General features: G+C 55.0%; 1 protein-coding gene and 1 pseudogene across 1 annotated transcript; one reads left to right on the forward strand and one right to left on the reverse strand.

Annotated features, from left to right (window-relative positions):
• The window catches only part of LOC137464098 (uncharacterized), a 1,364,046-nt pseudogene that overhangs the window by 992,373 nt on the left and 355,994 nt on the right, over positions 1 to 15,679 (reverse strand).
• On the forward strand, positions 2,176 to 4,582 carry LOC137464116 (class II histocompatibility antigen, B-L beta chain-like). Its single transcript, XM_068175423.1, is given in 5 exon segments — positions 2,176 to 2,333; positions 2,822 to 3,094; positions 3,656 to 3,703; positions 3,706 to 3,918; positions 4,488 to 4,582. Coding segments are annotated over 5 exon segments (711 nt in total). The 5' UTR covers positions 2,176 to 2,251.

A 15,679-nucleotide genomic window follows, 5' to 3' on the forward strand; every position in this document is an offset into this window, starting at 1 on the left:
TGCAGCAAACAAGGACACCCCATAGCCCAGCCTGAACACTGAGGAGGAACAAGGACGGCACCAAAGCAGAGGAAACATGACCTTTAGTCACTGACACTTCTGGCTAAAACCAGCAAGCTGTGTTCCATCTGGGATCTTTGTTCTCGTTCTAAAAACAAGCAAGGTTCTCCACTCTAAATATAGAGAAGGCAGGAACTGGGCAGGAGGTGGGATGAGGAAGGAGGAGGAGGAGGGAGAGAGGAAAAGGAGGAGCAGGAAGAGGAGGAGCAGGAGCAGGAAAAGGAGGAGAAACAGGAGGTTCCAGTGCCCCCAGTGGCTGCAGCACCCTTGGCCCCGGGACCATCGCCCCCAGCTCATCCTGCAGGTGAGAGGGGAGGGGGAGCTCGTCCCAAATCTATCGGGGGGTCCCTGAGAGGGTTTTTTTATTGGGGTGTGTTTGGAGCTTGCAGATTGTGGAATTGAGCCCCAAATATCATCTGGGAGGCCCAAATAAACCCTGGGAGGGTTTTTTCTCTTTGTGTGTGTGTGTGTGTAGGTTTGGATCTTGCAGGACCCCAGAGCTGAGCCCCTTGGGGGGATCTTTGGGAGTCCACGTGGCCATTGCCCAGGGCCACCAGGGGGAGGACATTGTCCTGAGGACCCCCTGGGACCCCCCAGAGTGGGGAGAGCAGAGAGGGATGATCCTGGAGCTGGGGGACCCCCGGCTGGCTGGAAAGGGGGGGAGCCTGGAGAGGAGGGACCCCTGAGACCCCTGGGACCTCAAAGTAGAGCATCAGGGCAGAAGGGACCCCATGGATCCCCAAAAGCCCCTGGATCATCCCTAAGCAGGAGGCCGGAGAAGGGGGAGCCCCTGGAGCCATTGGACCCCCATCATCCCAAGGAAAGGAAACCTCTGGAATGCCAAAAGTGGAGAGATCAGAGATCGGGAACTACTGGGAGAGTTGTTTTGGGCTGAACCTTGATATAGTGGAGATTTCCGTGAACACAAGACTCCTGCTGAGTTCTAGGGATGGATTTGGGCAGTGAGGAGCCTCTACTCCAAGGTGCTCCTACCTTGGTTTTCCCCAAAGCAGGATTTGTCATTCCCAGGGTGTGGCTGGATGGAGAAGGATGAAAAGCCCCGAAGATCCTGCAGGAGGAGGGGCTACAAACCCAGCCTAGGAAGCTGCAGGGAAGAAAGAGCTCCCCTGAGCCAGGAACGTGGCCAGAGATCCAGCTGGAGCTCGGAGCTGCTGGAGAAGCCTCATGGCAGGGAGAAGCCCCACAAGTGCTTGGAATATGGGCAGGGTTTCAGCTGGAGCTCCACCCTGATGGAACACCAGAACATCCACACTGGGGAGAGGCCCTGTGAGTGTGGGGAGTGTGGGGAGAGCTTCAGTGGGACCTCTGACCTCACCAATCACCACAGGATCCACACTGGGGAACGGCCCTATGAGTGCTTGGAATGTCAGAAGAGCTTCAGGTGGAATTCAGAGATCGTCCCTCACCAGCACTTCCACACCAGGGAGAGGCCCTGTGAGTGCCCCGAGTGCAGGAAGAGCTTCGTGCGCTGCTCCAGCTCCATCCCCCATGGGAGGATCCACGTAGGATGATCCCCAGTGAGCCCCGTTGGGCAGAGCCCTGGTGACCCCGTTCTGGGTGATCCCGGTTGGGTGGGGGGAAGGTGTTGGAGAGATTTCTTTCCCCTCTCCTTGTCCTGGTGTGATTTGGTTGGTAATAAATTCCCTCCCTGTGCCCGGGCCGGGTCTGTTGTGCCCGTGCCGGATTTGCTGAGGGATCTCTCCCGCTCCTTGTTCCCAGGCAGGAACCCTCGGTTCCATTTGCTGTCCCTGTGCGGCTGCGGGGGGCAGGGACAGAGCGGCTCTGGGGGGTGCCTGGCATGGGGCCAGCGTCACCCCTCGCCACGGGCACCCCTGAGACCCCGCGCAGCCGGGCACACATTTCTGGGCACAGCTGAGCTCCCAGCTGCGCAGCGCCCCAAGGCTCCCCGTGCCTGGAAAAGCCCCAGCCGGGGCTGCAGCGTCCCGGAACCGCTCAGCCAATCCAAACGCAGCCAAAACGCGCTGCAGCCAATGGGAGCGCGAGGAGTTGAGGAGTCATCGGTTGTGTGGCAGAGCCTCGGCAATCGGTGCCCAAAAGTGCTCGGAGCCAATGAGAGCGCGCGGCGCTGCTGAGCCCGCGCTGCTCCGGACTGGTGCTGCCAGCGCAGCGCGGCCGCTCTGGGGCTGGTGCTCCCTGGGCGGCGCTGGCCATGGGGCGAGTGGCGGCAGCTGGGGCCGTACTGGTGGCACTGGTGGTGCTGGGAGCCCCCCCGGCTGCGGGCGCGGAGCTCTCGGGAGAGCGGGGGGGGCGGGAGGCGGTGGGACAGGGGGGAGAATGGGGAAAAGGGGGCGGTGGGAGCCCGAAATTGCAGGGGCAGGAGGAGGAGGGGACCCCGAAAGGAAGAGCGGGAGGGGCTGAGGATTGGGGGCAGGTGAGGAAGGGGCGGGAGAGGGTGGGAAAGTGGGGAAAAGGGGAGGGTAGGACCCCAAAACTGAGCGGGAAGGGGGGCTGGGCTTTTGGGAAATTGTGTTTAAAAGGTTGGGAAAGAGGAAAAGGAGTAAATGGGACCCCAAAACTCATCTGGGGAGAGGCTGAAAGTCGGAGCGGAGAGGATGTGGAAGGGCAAATGGGGGAAGGGTGGAAAAGAGGAAGTGGCAGCTCGGGCAGGAGGGATCCATGGATGCACTGGGGCACAGGGGGTGCGGAGTGGGGATCTGGGGTGGATCCCGGAGCTCTGGGGGTGCTGGGGGGGCACTCCCGGACCTGTGTCCTGCACACACAGGGGTGTTCCAGTACGTGGAAAAGTCCGAATGTCACTTCATGAACGGCACGGAGAAGGTGAGGTACCTGAGCAGGTTCATCTACAATCGGGAGCAGTACGCGATGTTCGACTGCGACGTGGGGCACTTTTTGGGGTTCACCCCCTATGGGGAGACAGCAGCCAGGTATTGGAACAGCGACCCAGACGTTATGGAGCAAAAAAGGGCTGCGGCGGACTGGCTGTGCCGGTACAACCACGAGTATCTCAGCCCGTTCCTCACGGAGCGCCGAGGTGAGCGCGGGGCAGAGCGTGTCCCTTCGGGCCCTGCCCTGGCAATGACCCTGGAGCCCCTCAAAACCTCCCTGGAATCGGCCCAGAGCCCTCAGCCCTCCTTGTGCCCATCCCCGAGACCTTGTGTCCCTGCCACTGACCCCCCTGGCTCTCCCAGTCCATCCCAGTCTCTCCCAGTGCCTCCCGGCTGTCCATCTCAGCCTAGCGTGGTGCTGCCGCCTCTCAGCCAATCAGAGCGCGTGTCTCTGATGACTCATCAGTTGCCAGGCAGACCCGCAGCGCCGAGTGCCCCGCACTGGACTCGGCCTCCCAGTGCCGCGCACTTCGTTCCCAGTTCCTCCCAGTGCCGCCCCAGTCCCTCCCAGTCCATTCCCAGTTCATTCCCAGTTCACTCCTAGACCTCCATCCTCCCTCCCAGTGCCCCCTATCCCCTCCCATCTCTCTGAGTGCCACCCCAGTCCTTCCCAGTCCATTCCCAGTCCCTCCCAAGGCCACCCCATCCCTCCCCTCTCTCTCCCAGTTCCCCCCAGCTGACCCCAGTCTGTCCCCGCTCTCTCCCAGTGTCCCCAGGAGTATTAATCTCGCTGGTGCCCTCGAGCTCCCAGCCCGGGGCTGCTCCGTGATGGATTTCTAGCCTGCCCACACCCAGCTGAGGTGGTTCCAGGGCCAGCAGGAGCTCTCTGTGGAGGCCACCGACATGGTCCCCAACAAGGACTGGACCTACCAGCTCCTGGTGCTGCTGGAAACACCCCCCTGGCGCGGGCTCACCTGCAGCTGGCAGGTGGAGCACGTCAGCCTGGAGCACGCCCTGAGCCGGCACTGGGGCACAGGGGAGGAATTGGGGGCGCTGAGAGAGCCACTGGGATGTGTTGGGAGCAACTGGGAGGGAGTTGGAGACAGCCTGGTTTAAGCTGGGAGAGGGGCTTGGAGGTGTGGAAGGGCTGAGAAGGGGTTTCAAGGATGCTGGGGAGGGTGGGATGGGGTTCTGGGGGTCCTGGTGGACACTGGGAGGGAGTTTGGAGGTGCTGGGTGTGACTGGGAAGGATTGGAGTGAGTCTAGAAGAGCTGGAAGGAGATTGGGGATGGAAAAGCAGAGGTTGGCATGAGGTTGGTTGTGCTGGGAAGAGACTGGGAGGGGTCAGGGTGAGTCCTGGTGGGGCTGGGAAGGGACTGGGACAGGGTTTGTGGGTCCTGGGGCTGTAGGGACAACTGGAAGGGGGCTGTGGGATCCTGAGAAGGATGGGCGAGGCTTTGGTGGGTCCTGGGGAGGAAGGGATCTGGGGAAGGTTTCAGGGGGTTCTGGGTGGGATGGGGGTGACTGGGTAGGTACTTGGAGGTGCTTGGGGTGTCTCCGAGAGGTTTTAGGGGGTCCTTACTCCTGCAGGCCCCCCAGAGATGCCACTGGATGCCGCCCGCAGCAAGATGCTGTCAGGGATCGGGGGCTCAGAGTTGAGCTTCATCTTCCTGGCGCTGGGGCTCAGCTTCTAGGAGTTTGTGTGCTCCTTCCCCGGGGCCACCAGCCCGGTGTCACCCCCTTTTCTCTGCCCACAGAGCTCCTGAGCCGCCACCAGCCGCATCCCCTCCCCGGACCCCCCGCTCCATCCCCACGCTGATTTTGGGGGGGTCGTGTGTCCCCCCAGCCCAGCTGTCTCTCTGCCCCTGCCTGCCTGCTCCCAGTCTTCCCAGTAAAGCTTCCCAGTTAAACCCAGCCCAGGTTATGGGGGGCAGTGGGGAGGGACTTGGGGGGACCCCACGCGGGGGCCGGGACTGGGCAGGGAGGGTGGGGTCCAGGTGGGGAACACTGGGTGCTGCGGGTCTGCCCGGCAACTGGTGAGTCATCAGCCCCGCTCGCTCTGATTGGCTGACTCTTGTCCACCGCGTTCTCTCATTGGCTGAGGAGAGGCCCGGGACTGGAGAGAAGCAACGGGAGAGATCCCGCCCCGAGCACCGGCACGGGGACAACAGACCCAGCCTGGGCACACGGAGGGAATTTATTACCAACCAAACACAGCAGCACAAGCAGAAGGGAAAGAAATCCCTCCAACACCTTCCCCCCACCCAACGGGGATCACCCACAACAGGGCTTATCCACGATGGAGAGACGGGGACGGCCGAGTTTAGACCAGAAGCCAATTTCATTGAGGGTACCAGGTGTTTATACAGGGTTTTACTTGTGTGGTGCTCAGATAGGGCTCGATGTTTGCTAACAATTTCCCATTGGTTATACATTCTTCATGACATCACGGCACCTGGGAACATTATCTTATCACAAAGTCTCACAACAGGTTGCTTGGTCACTTCTTGCCCAGGGAGACTTAAACTGTGTCTGTGTCTCCCACAGTTTCTACTCAGTCAGGCCTCAGATATCGGCCCCTTTATCAGCTCCATTGTTTAACTCTCTGTTTTATTCCCCATTCGGGGGCACCAGGGCTCTGCCCAATGGGGGTCACTGGGGATCATCCAGCCCGGATCCTCCCATGGGGAATGGAGCTGGAGAAGAGCATGAAGCTCTGCCCTCACTCGGGGCACTCACAGGGTGAGTGGTGCCTCCGTTGGTGTTTGGTCAATGTTGAGCTCTGTGAGAAGCTCTTCCCACACTCCCCACACTCATAGGGCCTCTCCCCGGTGTGGATGCGCAAGTGCACGGTGAGGTGGGAGTTTTGCTTGAAGCCGTTCCTGCAGTCGGGGCAGCGGAAGGGCCTCTCATCTGTGTGAATCCGCTCATGTCTGAGGAGATCGGAGCTGGTGTGAAACCTCTTCCCACACTGGGGACACTCATAGGGCCTCTCCCCAGTGTGGATGCGCTGGTGTCTTCTCAGGGCAGATCTCCACCCAAAGCTCTTCCCACATTCCAAGCAGGTGTAGGGCCGTTCCCCAGTGTGGATCACCTGGTGCCGGATCAGGGTGGAGCTTCTTCTGAACCTCTTCCCACACTCCCCACAATCGTAGGGCTTTTCCCCAGTGTGGATCCTCTGGTGCTCAATAAGCTTGGAGCTGAACCTGAAACCCTGTCCACATTCCAAGCACTTGTGTGGCTTCTCCCTGCCATGTGGCTTTTTCTCCAGCTCTGAGCTCCGCCTGGATCTCCGGCCACCTTCCTGGCTCAGGGGGGCTCCTTCCTCCCCGCAGCTCCCTGGGCTGGGTTTGCAGCCCCTCCTCCTGGAGGATCTCTGGGGCTTTTCCTCCTCCTGCATCCAGCCACGCCACGGGAATGAAAACTCCTGGTTTGGGGAAAAAACAAGAGGAGAGCACCTTGGACTGGAAGTTCCTCCCTGCCCAAGTTCATCTCAGGAAGTCATTGGTAAGTTTTTGTACGTAAGAACCTCCAAAACACCAAAATTCAGCCCAAAAATCCTGCAAACTTCAAGACACAGATCAAAAACACCCCAAACCTCACAAGTCAGCAAAAACCTCCTGCAAAAGATAAAGATTCAGCTGCCACATAAAACCAAAGCACCAACATTTAGCCCAAGAATGCTCAGAAACACCAAGATTCACCCCGTGAAAATCCTGGATCCCCCTCCACAGTCACCTGCTGCATGTGGGGGGAGCAGCGCTCCTGGGGCTGGGGGGAGGCTGCAGATACAGGGAGGGGTGGAACCTTGTGCTGCTTCCTGTTTCTGCTCCTCCTCCTGTGTCTCTGCTCTTCCTCACACTCCTCTTCCTCCTGCTATTCCTCCTTCTCCTGCACAATCCCACCTTCTCCTGCCACGTCCATCCTTTGACCATTTTGTTCCTCAACCGTGCTTCTCCTTCCCTTCTCCTCCTGCCCCCAGGCCCAGCACCCACTGCCGGCTCCCTCTTCCCCCCAGACCCACAGCATCCCAGCGCAGGGGCAGGGATGGAGCTGGGGCAGGTCGGGCTGGGGCAGCGCTGGACTCTCGGCCGCTTCCACCCGCACTCGGTCCCCACTGCAGCCGCTCCTGCCAGGACAGCGCGGGGGGGCCCGGCCTTGGCGCTGCCCCACTCCCACCTCCCCAAATTCCCCTCGCAGGGGCGAGGGGGCCAAGGGGGTCACAGGTTGGTTCCACGTGGGGAACGCTGGGAGCTGCAGATTGTACATGGAAGGATCAGGATTTTCTATTAAGCATTTGCTTTGGGTCGCTGGAGAAAGGAACGATTTTGCACAAAGCTCAGCAGCTCTCACAGGATGAGCACCCACAGGCAGTGAGCGCGGCTGCAGGAGTGGCAGAAGAAGGCCCCGGAGCACTTGGGCACAAAGGCACAGCAGCTGAATGCAAGAAGGGATGAGCAAAAGGCCAAGCTGAAGGCAAAGGCCATGGCACAGCTCCTACAGCCCCTCTGGGATCAACCCCAGGGCCCAAGGGGGCCCGGCACCCAGGGGACGGGGTCGGCCACAAGCACCTGGCAGAGGCATTGCCCTCCTGGCCAGGGGAGAGCCCACCCAAACAGCCCCTGGGAAGGAGTCAGGGCTGTAAACCAAGATGCCATGGGTACGGCTTTTGCCGTTGGCTTTGGCAAGAAGACAAACCAGACCCAGGGCAGATATTCAATTCTCTCCCTTGCAATTGATCTTGGGAATTCCTTACCCTGGTAATTCTCCACCCCGTGCAGGGTGGGGATAAGGGATGTACATTTAAAGCAGTTTGTGGCCAGAGTCCTGTCTCTTGTGAAATCTCTCCCACAGGAAGCTGGGCTGGCACAGAGCCTGCCTTGGCACTTTGCTGTTCCCAACATCCAAGCAGGACATCGGGCCCTGCCTAAGGAGGCCAAAGCAGCACCACTGGTGGCCAAGTGGCGTGGCCCATGCCAAGTGTCCCTGAGGCCAGAAACAGCCCCCAGCACAGCTGAGCACGGGGGGACCCCTCAGCCTGGGCTCCAGGGCTCTGAAGCCCCGGAGATTTGCACTTCCCGCCTGCAGCAGGAGCATGGGAGGCCCCCACGGAGCCTGCACTGAAGGCAGCGCAGCAGCAGCCAGGGCTCCACAGCGGGGCAAGCCCCTGGGCCTGCCCACACATCCTCTGCTCAAATCCTCTGCCTGGGCACCCTCCTTGGGCATCTCCAGCCACCGGGGCCAATCCTTGCTGCCACTGCTGCAGCTTCAGTGCTGTCTGGGCCTGCACTGCCACAGCTGCTGGCGAAGACAACGGCACAATTCCACTCTGGGTCTCAGCCACACTCACACACTGCGCTGCCTGGGATTGCACTGATGGAAAATACACCAGGTCATAGACTTGAACATTTCTAACATTTTATTTCTCTACTCAGCCTTGGTTTGCCTTGGCCTCGGGGAAAGAAATGGTAAAGGTTTTTTTAAGGGATGTTCCACCACTCAGTGGAGATGAGTTTGACATCTCAACACTCTGGGAATGGCCCAAAAGATTCCCACAAAGATAACGCCCAGCAGCAAACAGCAACCAACACCTACCCCAGACACTGCCCCCGGCAGAGCTGGAGACACCTGCTCTGGAAAAGGCTGAGAAGGAAATCCAGCAGTTCCGACCTGATGAACAGCAGAAGCCAAGAAATCCGGGTCCAACAGGAACCCAAATACTAAAAACTGCACAACTTGAAACTGTAGAACATTAAACCAATGGATTTAGATTGGTTCAGACTGTATCAAGTATGGGAAAAATCCAGTTAAACCCACGTGTCATGGAACGATTTTCTCTGCACACCCGGGCTATGTGGGGATGGAATGATTTCTGTTGCACATCCTGGTGTTATATGTAACAGGTATAATTCGCGCCATTTTCTTGCTTCATATATATATAATGTTAAATAGTTGTTAGGATGTGCCTCTTGGCATTAGAAGCCCCCCCCTTCTCCGGCAAATCTAAGTGTGTGTTGAAACCATTTACAAGCAAGGAGATGTGGCTCGCAGGAGATGGGCCTTATCTGAAGCGATATGGAGACACCCAGGCCCTGATCATCGCGTGAACGACCCGAGATGGACATCAGGATCATCCCCCCGGGCCGATACATGTAAATACTCTGTTCCCGTAAATTTCAGCAAGAGCTTCCACTACACCAGACTTTGAATTTCTCTACCTTGTCGCTGAGAAAGAAGTCTCATCAACTTATGGGACTTTAAATGAAACAAAGGACTGAATGCCGAAATCCTGGCCTCAGGCAAAATTTTCCCTATAAAAAATCGCTTGTACCAGGATGGTGGTGTGGGGGCATAGAGTGAAACTTCTGCTGAGGCTGATCTCTGTGTCTTGCACCCAGCGCCGATCCTGAGCTGGGCACTGTCCTTTTCCGTGTGGCTGGCTAAGTTAGATCTCTATTGCTAAAATAAATTCTTTTTATTTTTTTAATTTGGCTGGAATATTTTTCATTTATAACACTGCACAACTTGAAACTGTAGAACATTAAACCAATGGATTTAGATTGGTTCAGACTGTATCAAGTTTGGGAAAAATCTAGTAAAACACATGTGTCATGGAACGATTTTCTTTGCACACCTGGGCTATGTGGGGATGGAATGATTTCTGTTGCACATCCTGGCCAGAATCAAGGAATGCCTTGACTCTAACACTAAACATATTGGTGGAGTTTTCCTTTCTCCTGCAGTTTCAGAGCAAAATTGATAGCAGAAGAGTATTTTTTGTAATAATCCTACTTCTATATTGCCGGTTAGGTTTGTGCCAGGGATGAGAGAATGAGTTTCTACTCCGAGGAGAAGTAGAAAAAACTTAATTGCCTTGGAAAGTTTTTGTGCATGTTTGTGTGAGAGATACCAAAATTTTGGTCTGGGTTTTTCGACGTTCACCTTTAGGCTGCATTTTGCAAAACGAAAAGAGATTTAAAGGTGACCTTTCACTCATAAACTGTAAATAGATGATTTGAAAAAAAAAAATAAAAAAAAGCAGCAGGTTGTGGGTGTCAAAAGTGAGGCTGCTGAAGGCTGCTCTGGAAGAGAAGCTGCATTCCAGGCAGCCAGCAGAGGAGCTTTAGAAATGCAAATTAACACTGCTGGGGCAAAGTGGGAACAATGGACCTGCCTCTTCTTGCCTGGGGCAGGAATTGGGCTGGTTCCCTCTGCCCCTCACCCCAAGCTCTGCCTGCCTGCACAGATGGAAACTGCACAGCTGAAGGCAGAGCCCATGGTGAGGATCTCTGACTCTGCAACAGAAATGGGTGAAGCTGCAAAGGGAAACAGCAAATGGAGAATGCTGTGAAAACTTCACTAAAATAAGGGGGGATCACCCCTGTGCCCACTCCAACATGTACTGGCACTGTCTATGCTATACAGGGAGTATCAGAGCACTGGGGTTTTTGCTATAACAAGTTCTGGGAAATCAGTTGGAATTCAAGTATTTGATGATGTAATTAGACAAAAGCAGTCAATTGATGCAGCCCCGGCTGGAGGGAGCAACCAAAAATGGGGAAAAGATGAACGGCCACCAGAACAAATCCTACAACATCATGGACCAGCCCCTGGGAACCCAAACCAATTCATATCAGGAGACACAGAACCCATTTATCATTTCAATGTCACCATTAGATTACAAGCTGTCCTCGAAATAAGAACCAACCAGACACCTCCAGCTCCTGACCTTCCTGCCGACCCATCCACTGAAATGAGGAACACAACATTTCACCAGGGGATGGGATCAGGTTATCTTTTCCCAGAAAAAGGAGGAGTTTGTGGGAAACTAAATGACTCCAACTGCTGTTGGCAAAGAGACGACAAAGGAAAAGCGGTGAAAAATGTAACAAAGGAAATAGGAGAGCAGTTTATGTATTGGTCCAAACATGGAAAGGATGGGAATGGGACACGGTTTTGTGGCTCCCTGGCACACCATGGGTTAAACGAATGCTGCTTCTCCTCTTCTGTGCTACAGCAACTCTCATCTTTTTACCACGCTCCACACCTTGGGAGTGCAGCTCATCCAGCAGCTGAGCCAGGGGATGCAGGTGGCAGCCAGGCCTCCTGATCCAGAAACGGCTACAAAAGGACAGGGAATGAGGGCACCGAGAATAATCCCAAAACCAAAGAGGACCCGGGAAGAACAAAACAGAGTCAATGAGTGAATCTGCCTGGAGATAGGGCCAGCGACTTGGAGATGAGGAAATAACGGGAGAAACCATCCGTTCCAATAAATGTTACAAATGGACCCGGACAGCTGCTCAAAGTCCCGCTAAACTCCTCAACTTCCCGAAGAACAAAGACCAAACAGAGCCATGAATATCGGCTGTCATCCACAAGGAGGGGTGCATATGAACGAGGACAGGCAGCAGGCGGATCGGGAAGTCTGAACCTTCCAAGTCCCTCAGCCAGTGGGCAAAGGCAGAGGGAGATGCGGCCGGGAAAATGAGCATCCAAAGGAGGCAGCGTGCTACAACAAGGGCAGAGACCGCATGGCAAATGCCCCACGGCCTCTCCCTCTGCTCAGCAATCGAGTCACTTTGACAGGACTCCTCGGTCTCCTCCGGCCACAGAAACCTCCGGCGACGGGAATTTCCCCGCACGGGCCCGGCCACGGGGCAGCCACCTCTGTCCCAGCCACAGCAACCGGGACGAGCCAGCGCTGCTCCGGCAGCGGCTCCTGCCCAGGCAGCGGCGGGAAGGAGACCGCGGGCAGCCGCTCCCGCAGCGCCCTCAGCCCAGGGCCGGCACGGGCCGGACACGGCACCGCCAAGCCGCCGGAGCCCCCTGCCGCCCCCTCCGCCCGCAGCGAGCCCCGAGCCCCCGCAGAACCCGGCGCGGCTCCCACCTGCGCCGGGGCCGCCTCCGAGCTCCGCCAATGCCGCCTCCCCGCGCTCCGGCCGCTGCCGCCGCTCCCGGGCCCGCACAGACGCTCCGCCAATGGCGCCGCTGCCGAGCCAGGGCCGCCCTCAGGCCGCCAGCGGGGCCGTGCTTCGCCCCGCTCTCACCCATCAGCGCGCCAGAACCGCGACTGACGGACAGGGAGGAGGTGGCCTCGGCAGGGGCCGCCCCTGGGGTCCGGGTGCCTGCGGCCACCAACGAGGAGGAGGCGGCCACCGGAAGGGGACAGCGCTCGGAGGTGGCCCTGGGGCCCCTGGAGCACTTGCTGGCCGCGTGGAAAAGAGCCGGGTGTTTCGTCTGGGGGATGTGTCGCCGGCTCGAGGCCATCGAGGCCATCCTGCAGGGAACAAATGAGGCGTCCCCCGATGTCCTCAGGGACTTGGTGGCCAAGGCGGCCATGGCCGAGCGGCTGTGGGAGGCCAGTGCCCGCCTGGCCACTCGTCACCTGCTGGGGATACTTGGGGACATCTGCAGGCTCCTCGTGAAGCCCCCCGGTGGCTCCGGGGGCCCCAGTGGCCGCACAGTGGCTGAGCGGTGCCAAAAAGCCATCGCGGATATCCCGAGGCTGCTGCAGGGACAGTGATGTCACCGCAGTGATGTCATCAAAGTGATGACATCATCGGGGACATCGCTGCAGTCACTTGTCCCCTCCCTGCGCGGGCTTTGAGACACATTTGGGAATTTTCTGGGAATTTTCACCGAAATTGTCCCAAATGCTGATGGGAATTCCTGGGGTGACATCACTGGGGACACTTGGGGACATTCTGAGCACAATCAGAATGCTTTTGCATTTCTCTGTTGGCTTTTGCATTTCTCTGTTGGCTTTTGCATTTCTCTGTTGGCTTTTGCAGGTTCCTATTGACCACGAGCATTTTGCTCTGCTGCTCAATACTGATATTGATTATCGATAATTCCTTGCAGCTGCTCGCTGGCACAATAAAATCTCAGAGTTTGCACGGACAAGTCCAAGGCTGTGTGAACTTTCTGCCAGGTTTTGGGAATCCTTGACTCTGAAAAACGCCAATCACTTGTTTTAAATTTTTAAAAGCTTCATAGTAATAAAATAGTCATAAAAACAGGAATAAAAGTGAGAGCAATGACAATTTGGACAATCAGAGTTAGGACAATAAAGGACAATAAAAAGCAAAGAATTACAGACGTCCGGGTAGGTTTGGGCACTAAGCCACAAAAACATGCCTGGCTAACAAAGGGTTAGCCCTTAAAAGCAATAGCCTGTTGCACATTCAAATATCTCACCCACGGTGCATAAATTCTTTTCAAACAAAGGGTGTTCTCTGCTTTTTGTCAGCTTTTTCCCCTCAATCCCGGTGGCTCCTTACAGACAGAGGAGAGGTGTAAGAATGTTTGTCTTTTCCCAGAAGGAGGCAGTAACTCTTGCTGTTATCTCCCTGCGAAGAATTTCTTAATTATCCTACCCATTCCTTGAGCTCCTTACAAAAAATATCTTACATCGCATAGTTTCTATTTTGACATTATGTCATAACCCAAAACTGCATTTCCCACACTACTTCAAAAGGATTAATACAGTTCTACAAAATAACTGTGCAACACAGCACACAGAGTATCCAAGTTAATATTTGCCAAGAGCCGATCATTCAATCTGCATTTTTCACACTGACAAATCCATTGCTCACATCCCTGGGCCCCCCCGGTCCCGGCGCTGCTCCCGGGGGTCCCGCGGCTCCGGGGGCTCAAAGGGGAGGGGGCGGAACCCCCGTGATGGGTGGGGGGCACAAAGGGGGGTCCGGGCCCGGTGCTCGGGGGGGTCGGTGCTCGAGGGGGGGTCGGGGGCACTGAAGGGGGTGCGGGTGCGGTTTTTGGGGGGTCCCGGTGCCCGGGGAGGGGGGGTCAGTGCTCAGCAGCGGGGGCTGCCTGGGGGACCCCCCGGGTCCCCCAAATCCCAGCCGGGTGTGAAAAACAAAGTTCACTCTTGGAGATTTGTAAAAGTTTGATAAGGGATAAAAAAGGGTTTTGGCGTTCGGCCAAAGAACCCGCCCTTAACTTAACCCTTCGTTCTCCGGATCCGGTTCCACTGCAGGGCTACAAACACATCCCTGAGTTTTGACATTATTCAAACACTCCTGGGAGCTTTGGATGTTCCAGGAACTCTTGTTTGGTTCTCACCTCTGACTTGTCTGCAGGACATTCTGCAGATTAAGTCAATACATTTGATTTCTTCTCCTGGTTCCATCCTGTTGTTTCAGAGCCCCTGATAAATTCATAAACGCTTCTCAGGTTTGTGTCACTGTTATCACCTGCTGAGGCTGGTCCACAGATGGGAGAAACAATGGAATTGTTTTACACCTGAGTCAGCCACACAGAAGCATTTTAACATTGCATAGTCTCTATTTCAATATTTGTTATTGATCTATTTCATATTCATCTATTTTTAATATTTTAAGGCCTAGGAGAGAATATCTATTTGTTACTCTAGCATTAAATTGGTTACACGGTGCACACATAAACGGATCGATTTTATTGTACCAGCGAGCAGCTACAAGGAATCATCAATAATCAATCTCAATATCAAGTACCAGAGCAAAGTCCTTGTGATCAATAGCAACGCGCAGAAGCCAGTGCAGAAATGCAGAAGCCAATTATTCCATTGTCATTCATAACCCGGCTCTGCTGCAGCCACAGCAGAAAGCTGCCTCTGCTGCAAGGCACCGAGGGGGTCATTCACCCCCTGACCCGCCCCCGCCTCCATGAGTGTCCCCAGAGCGTCCTCAGAGTGTCCCCAAGTGTCCCCAGTGACGTCACCCAGGAATTCCCATCAGCATTTGGGACAATTTCAATGAAACTTCCCAGAAAATTCCCCAAATTTGTCTCAAATCCCATGTGGGGAGGGGAGAGGGGACAAGTGACAGCAGCGATGTCCCTGATGATGTCACCATCCCCAATGACGTCACAGTGGTGACATCACTGTCCCTGCAGCAGCCTCGGGATGTCCTCTGTGAAAAATGCATATTTTATGATTGGCTTTTCTCAAATATTAAATTGAATACTTGTTGCAAGCACATTTCTCTCTCTCAGGATTTTTATAAAGGTGCACAGAGAGAAGTGAAAGAGAAAACAATTTCTATTTCTGCGCCTTGTTTTTCTCTTGTGGAATGTGTTTGGAGAGTTGTTTACCTGGAGCAAATGCCTGGTTGGATCACGGTGGATTGTTTGGGCCTGATGGCCAATCGGATCCACCTGTGTCTGGGCTCTGGAGAACAGGGTCACGAGTTGTGAGGGAGTTAGATATGACAGTTAGAGAAAGCAGCATGTAGTTTTTAGTATCCTCTTTTATATAGTATATTGATGAATCACAGCATAATTATAATAAAGAAATCATTCAGCCTTCTGAACTAAGTCAGACATCATCGTTCTTCCCATTGGGTTCGCCGACATCGACAACAAATATTATATGTAATATATTGATTAGAAGTGCTGTATTAACATTTTGATAGAATGGTAAATGTAGTTTTGTAGTTAAAATGAAGCTTTAGTAGTTAAAGTAGAAAATGTGTATGTGTTTTTTTTAAAAAATAATGAGATACTGGCTTCGAGATAACAGTCACAGAACACCCAAATCTTCCAGAGAAGAGGAATTTATGGGTTTCTTATCAGAAGAAGGTAATTTCTTCAGGCCTTGCTCAGATTGGAAGACGCCGTGGGGATTAAAAGAAGGAGTTGACATATTCCAGAGAGAGTTTCTTATTTTAAATAGAATGTATGCATAACCATGAAGTATGTATGAATATGCAACAGTGAATGGATCTTAAGAGTTATTCCTTTGTTCACAAAACATGCCTGTCCTAGCGTAAGTGCCCGAGAATATCCAG

Source organism: Anomalospiza imberbis, chromosome 36, assembly GCF_031753505.1.
Source record: "Anomalospiza imberbis isolate Cuckoo-Finch-1a 21T00152 chromosome 36, ASM3175350v1, whole genome shotgun sequence".
Classification (NCBI taxonomy): Eukaryota; Metazoa; Chordata; class Aves; order Passeriformes; family Viduidae; genus Anomalospiza; species Anomalospiza imberbis.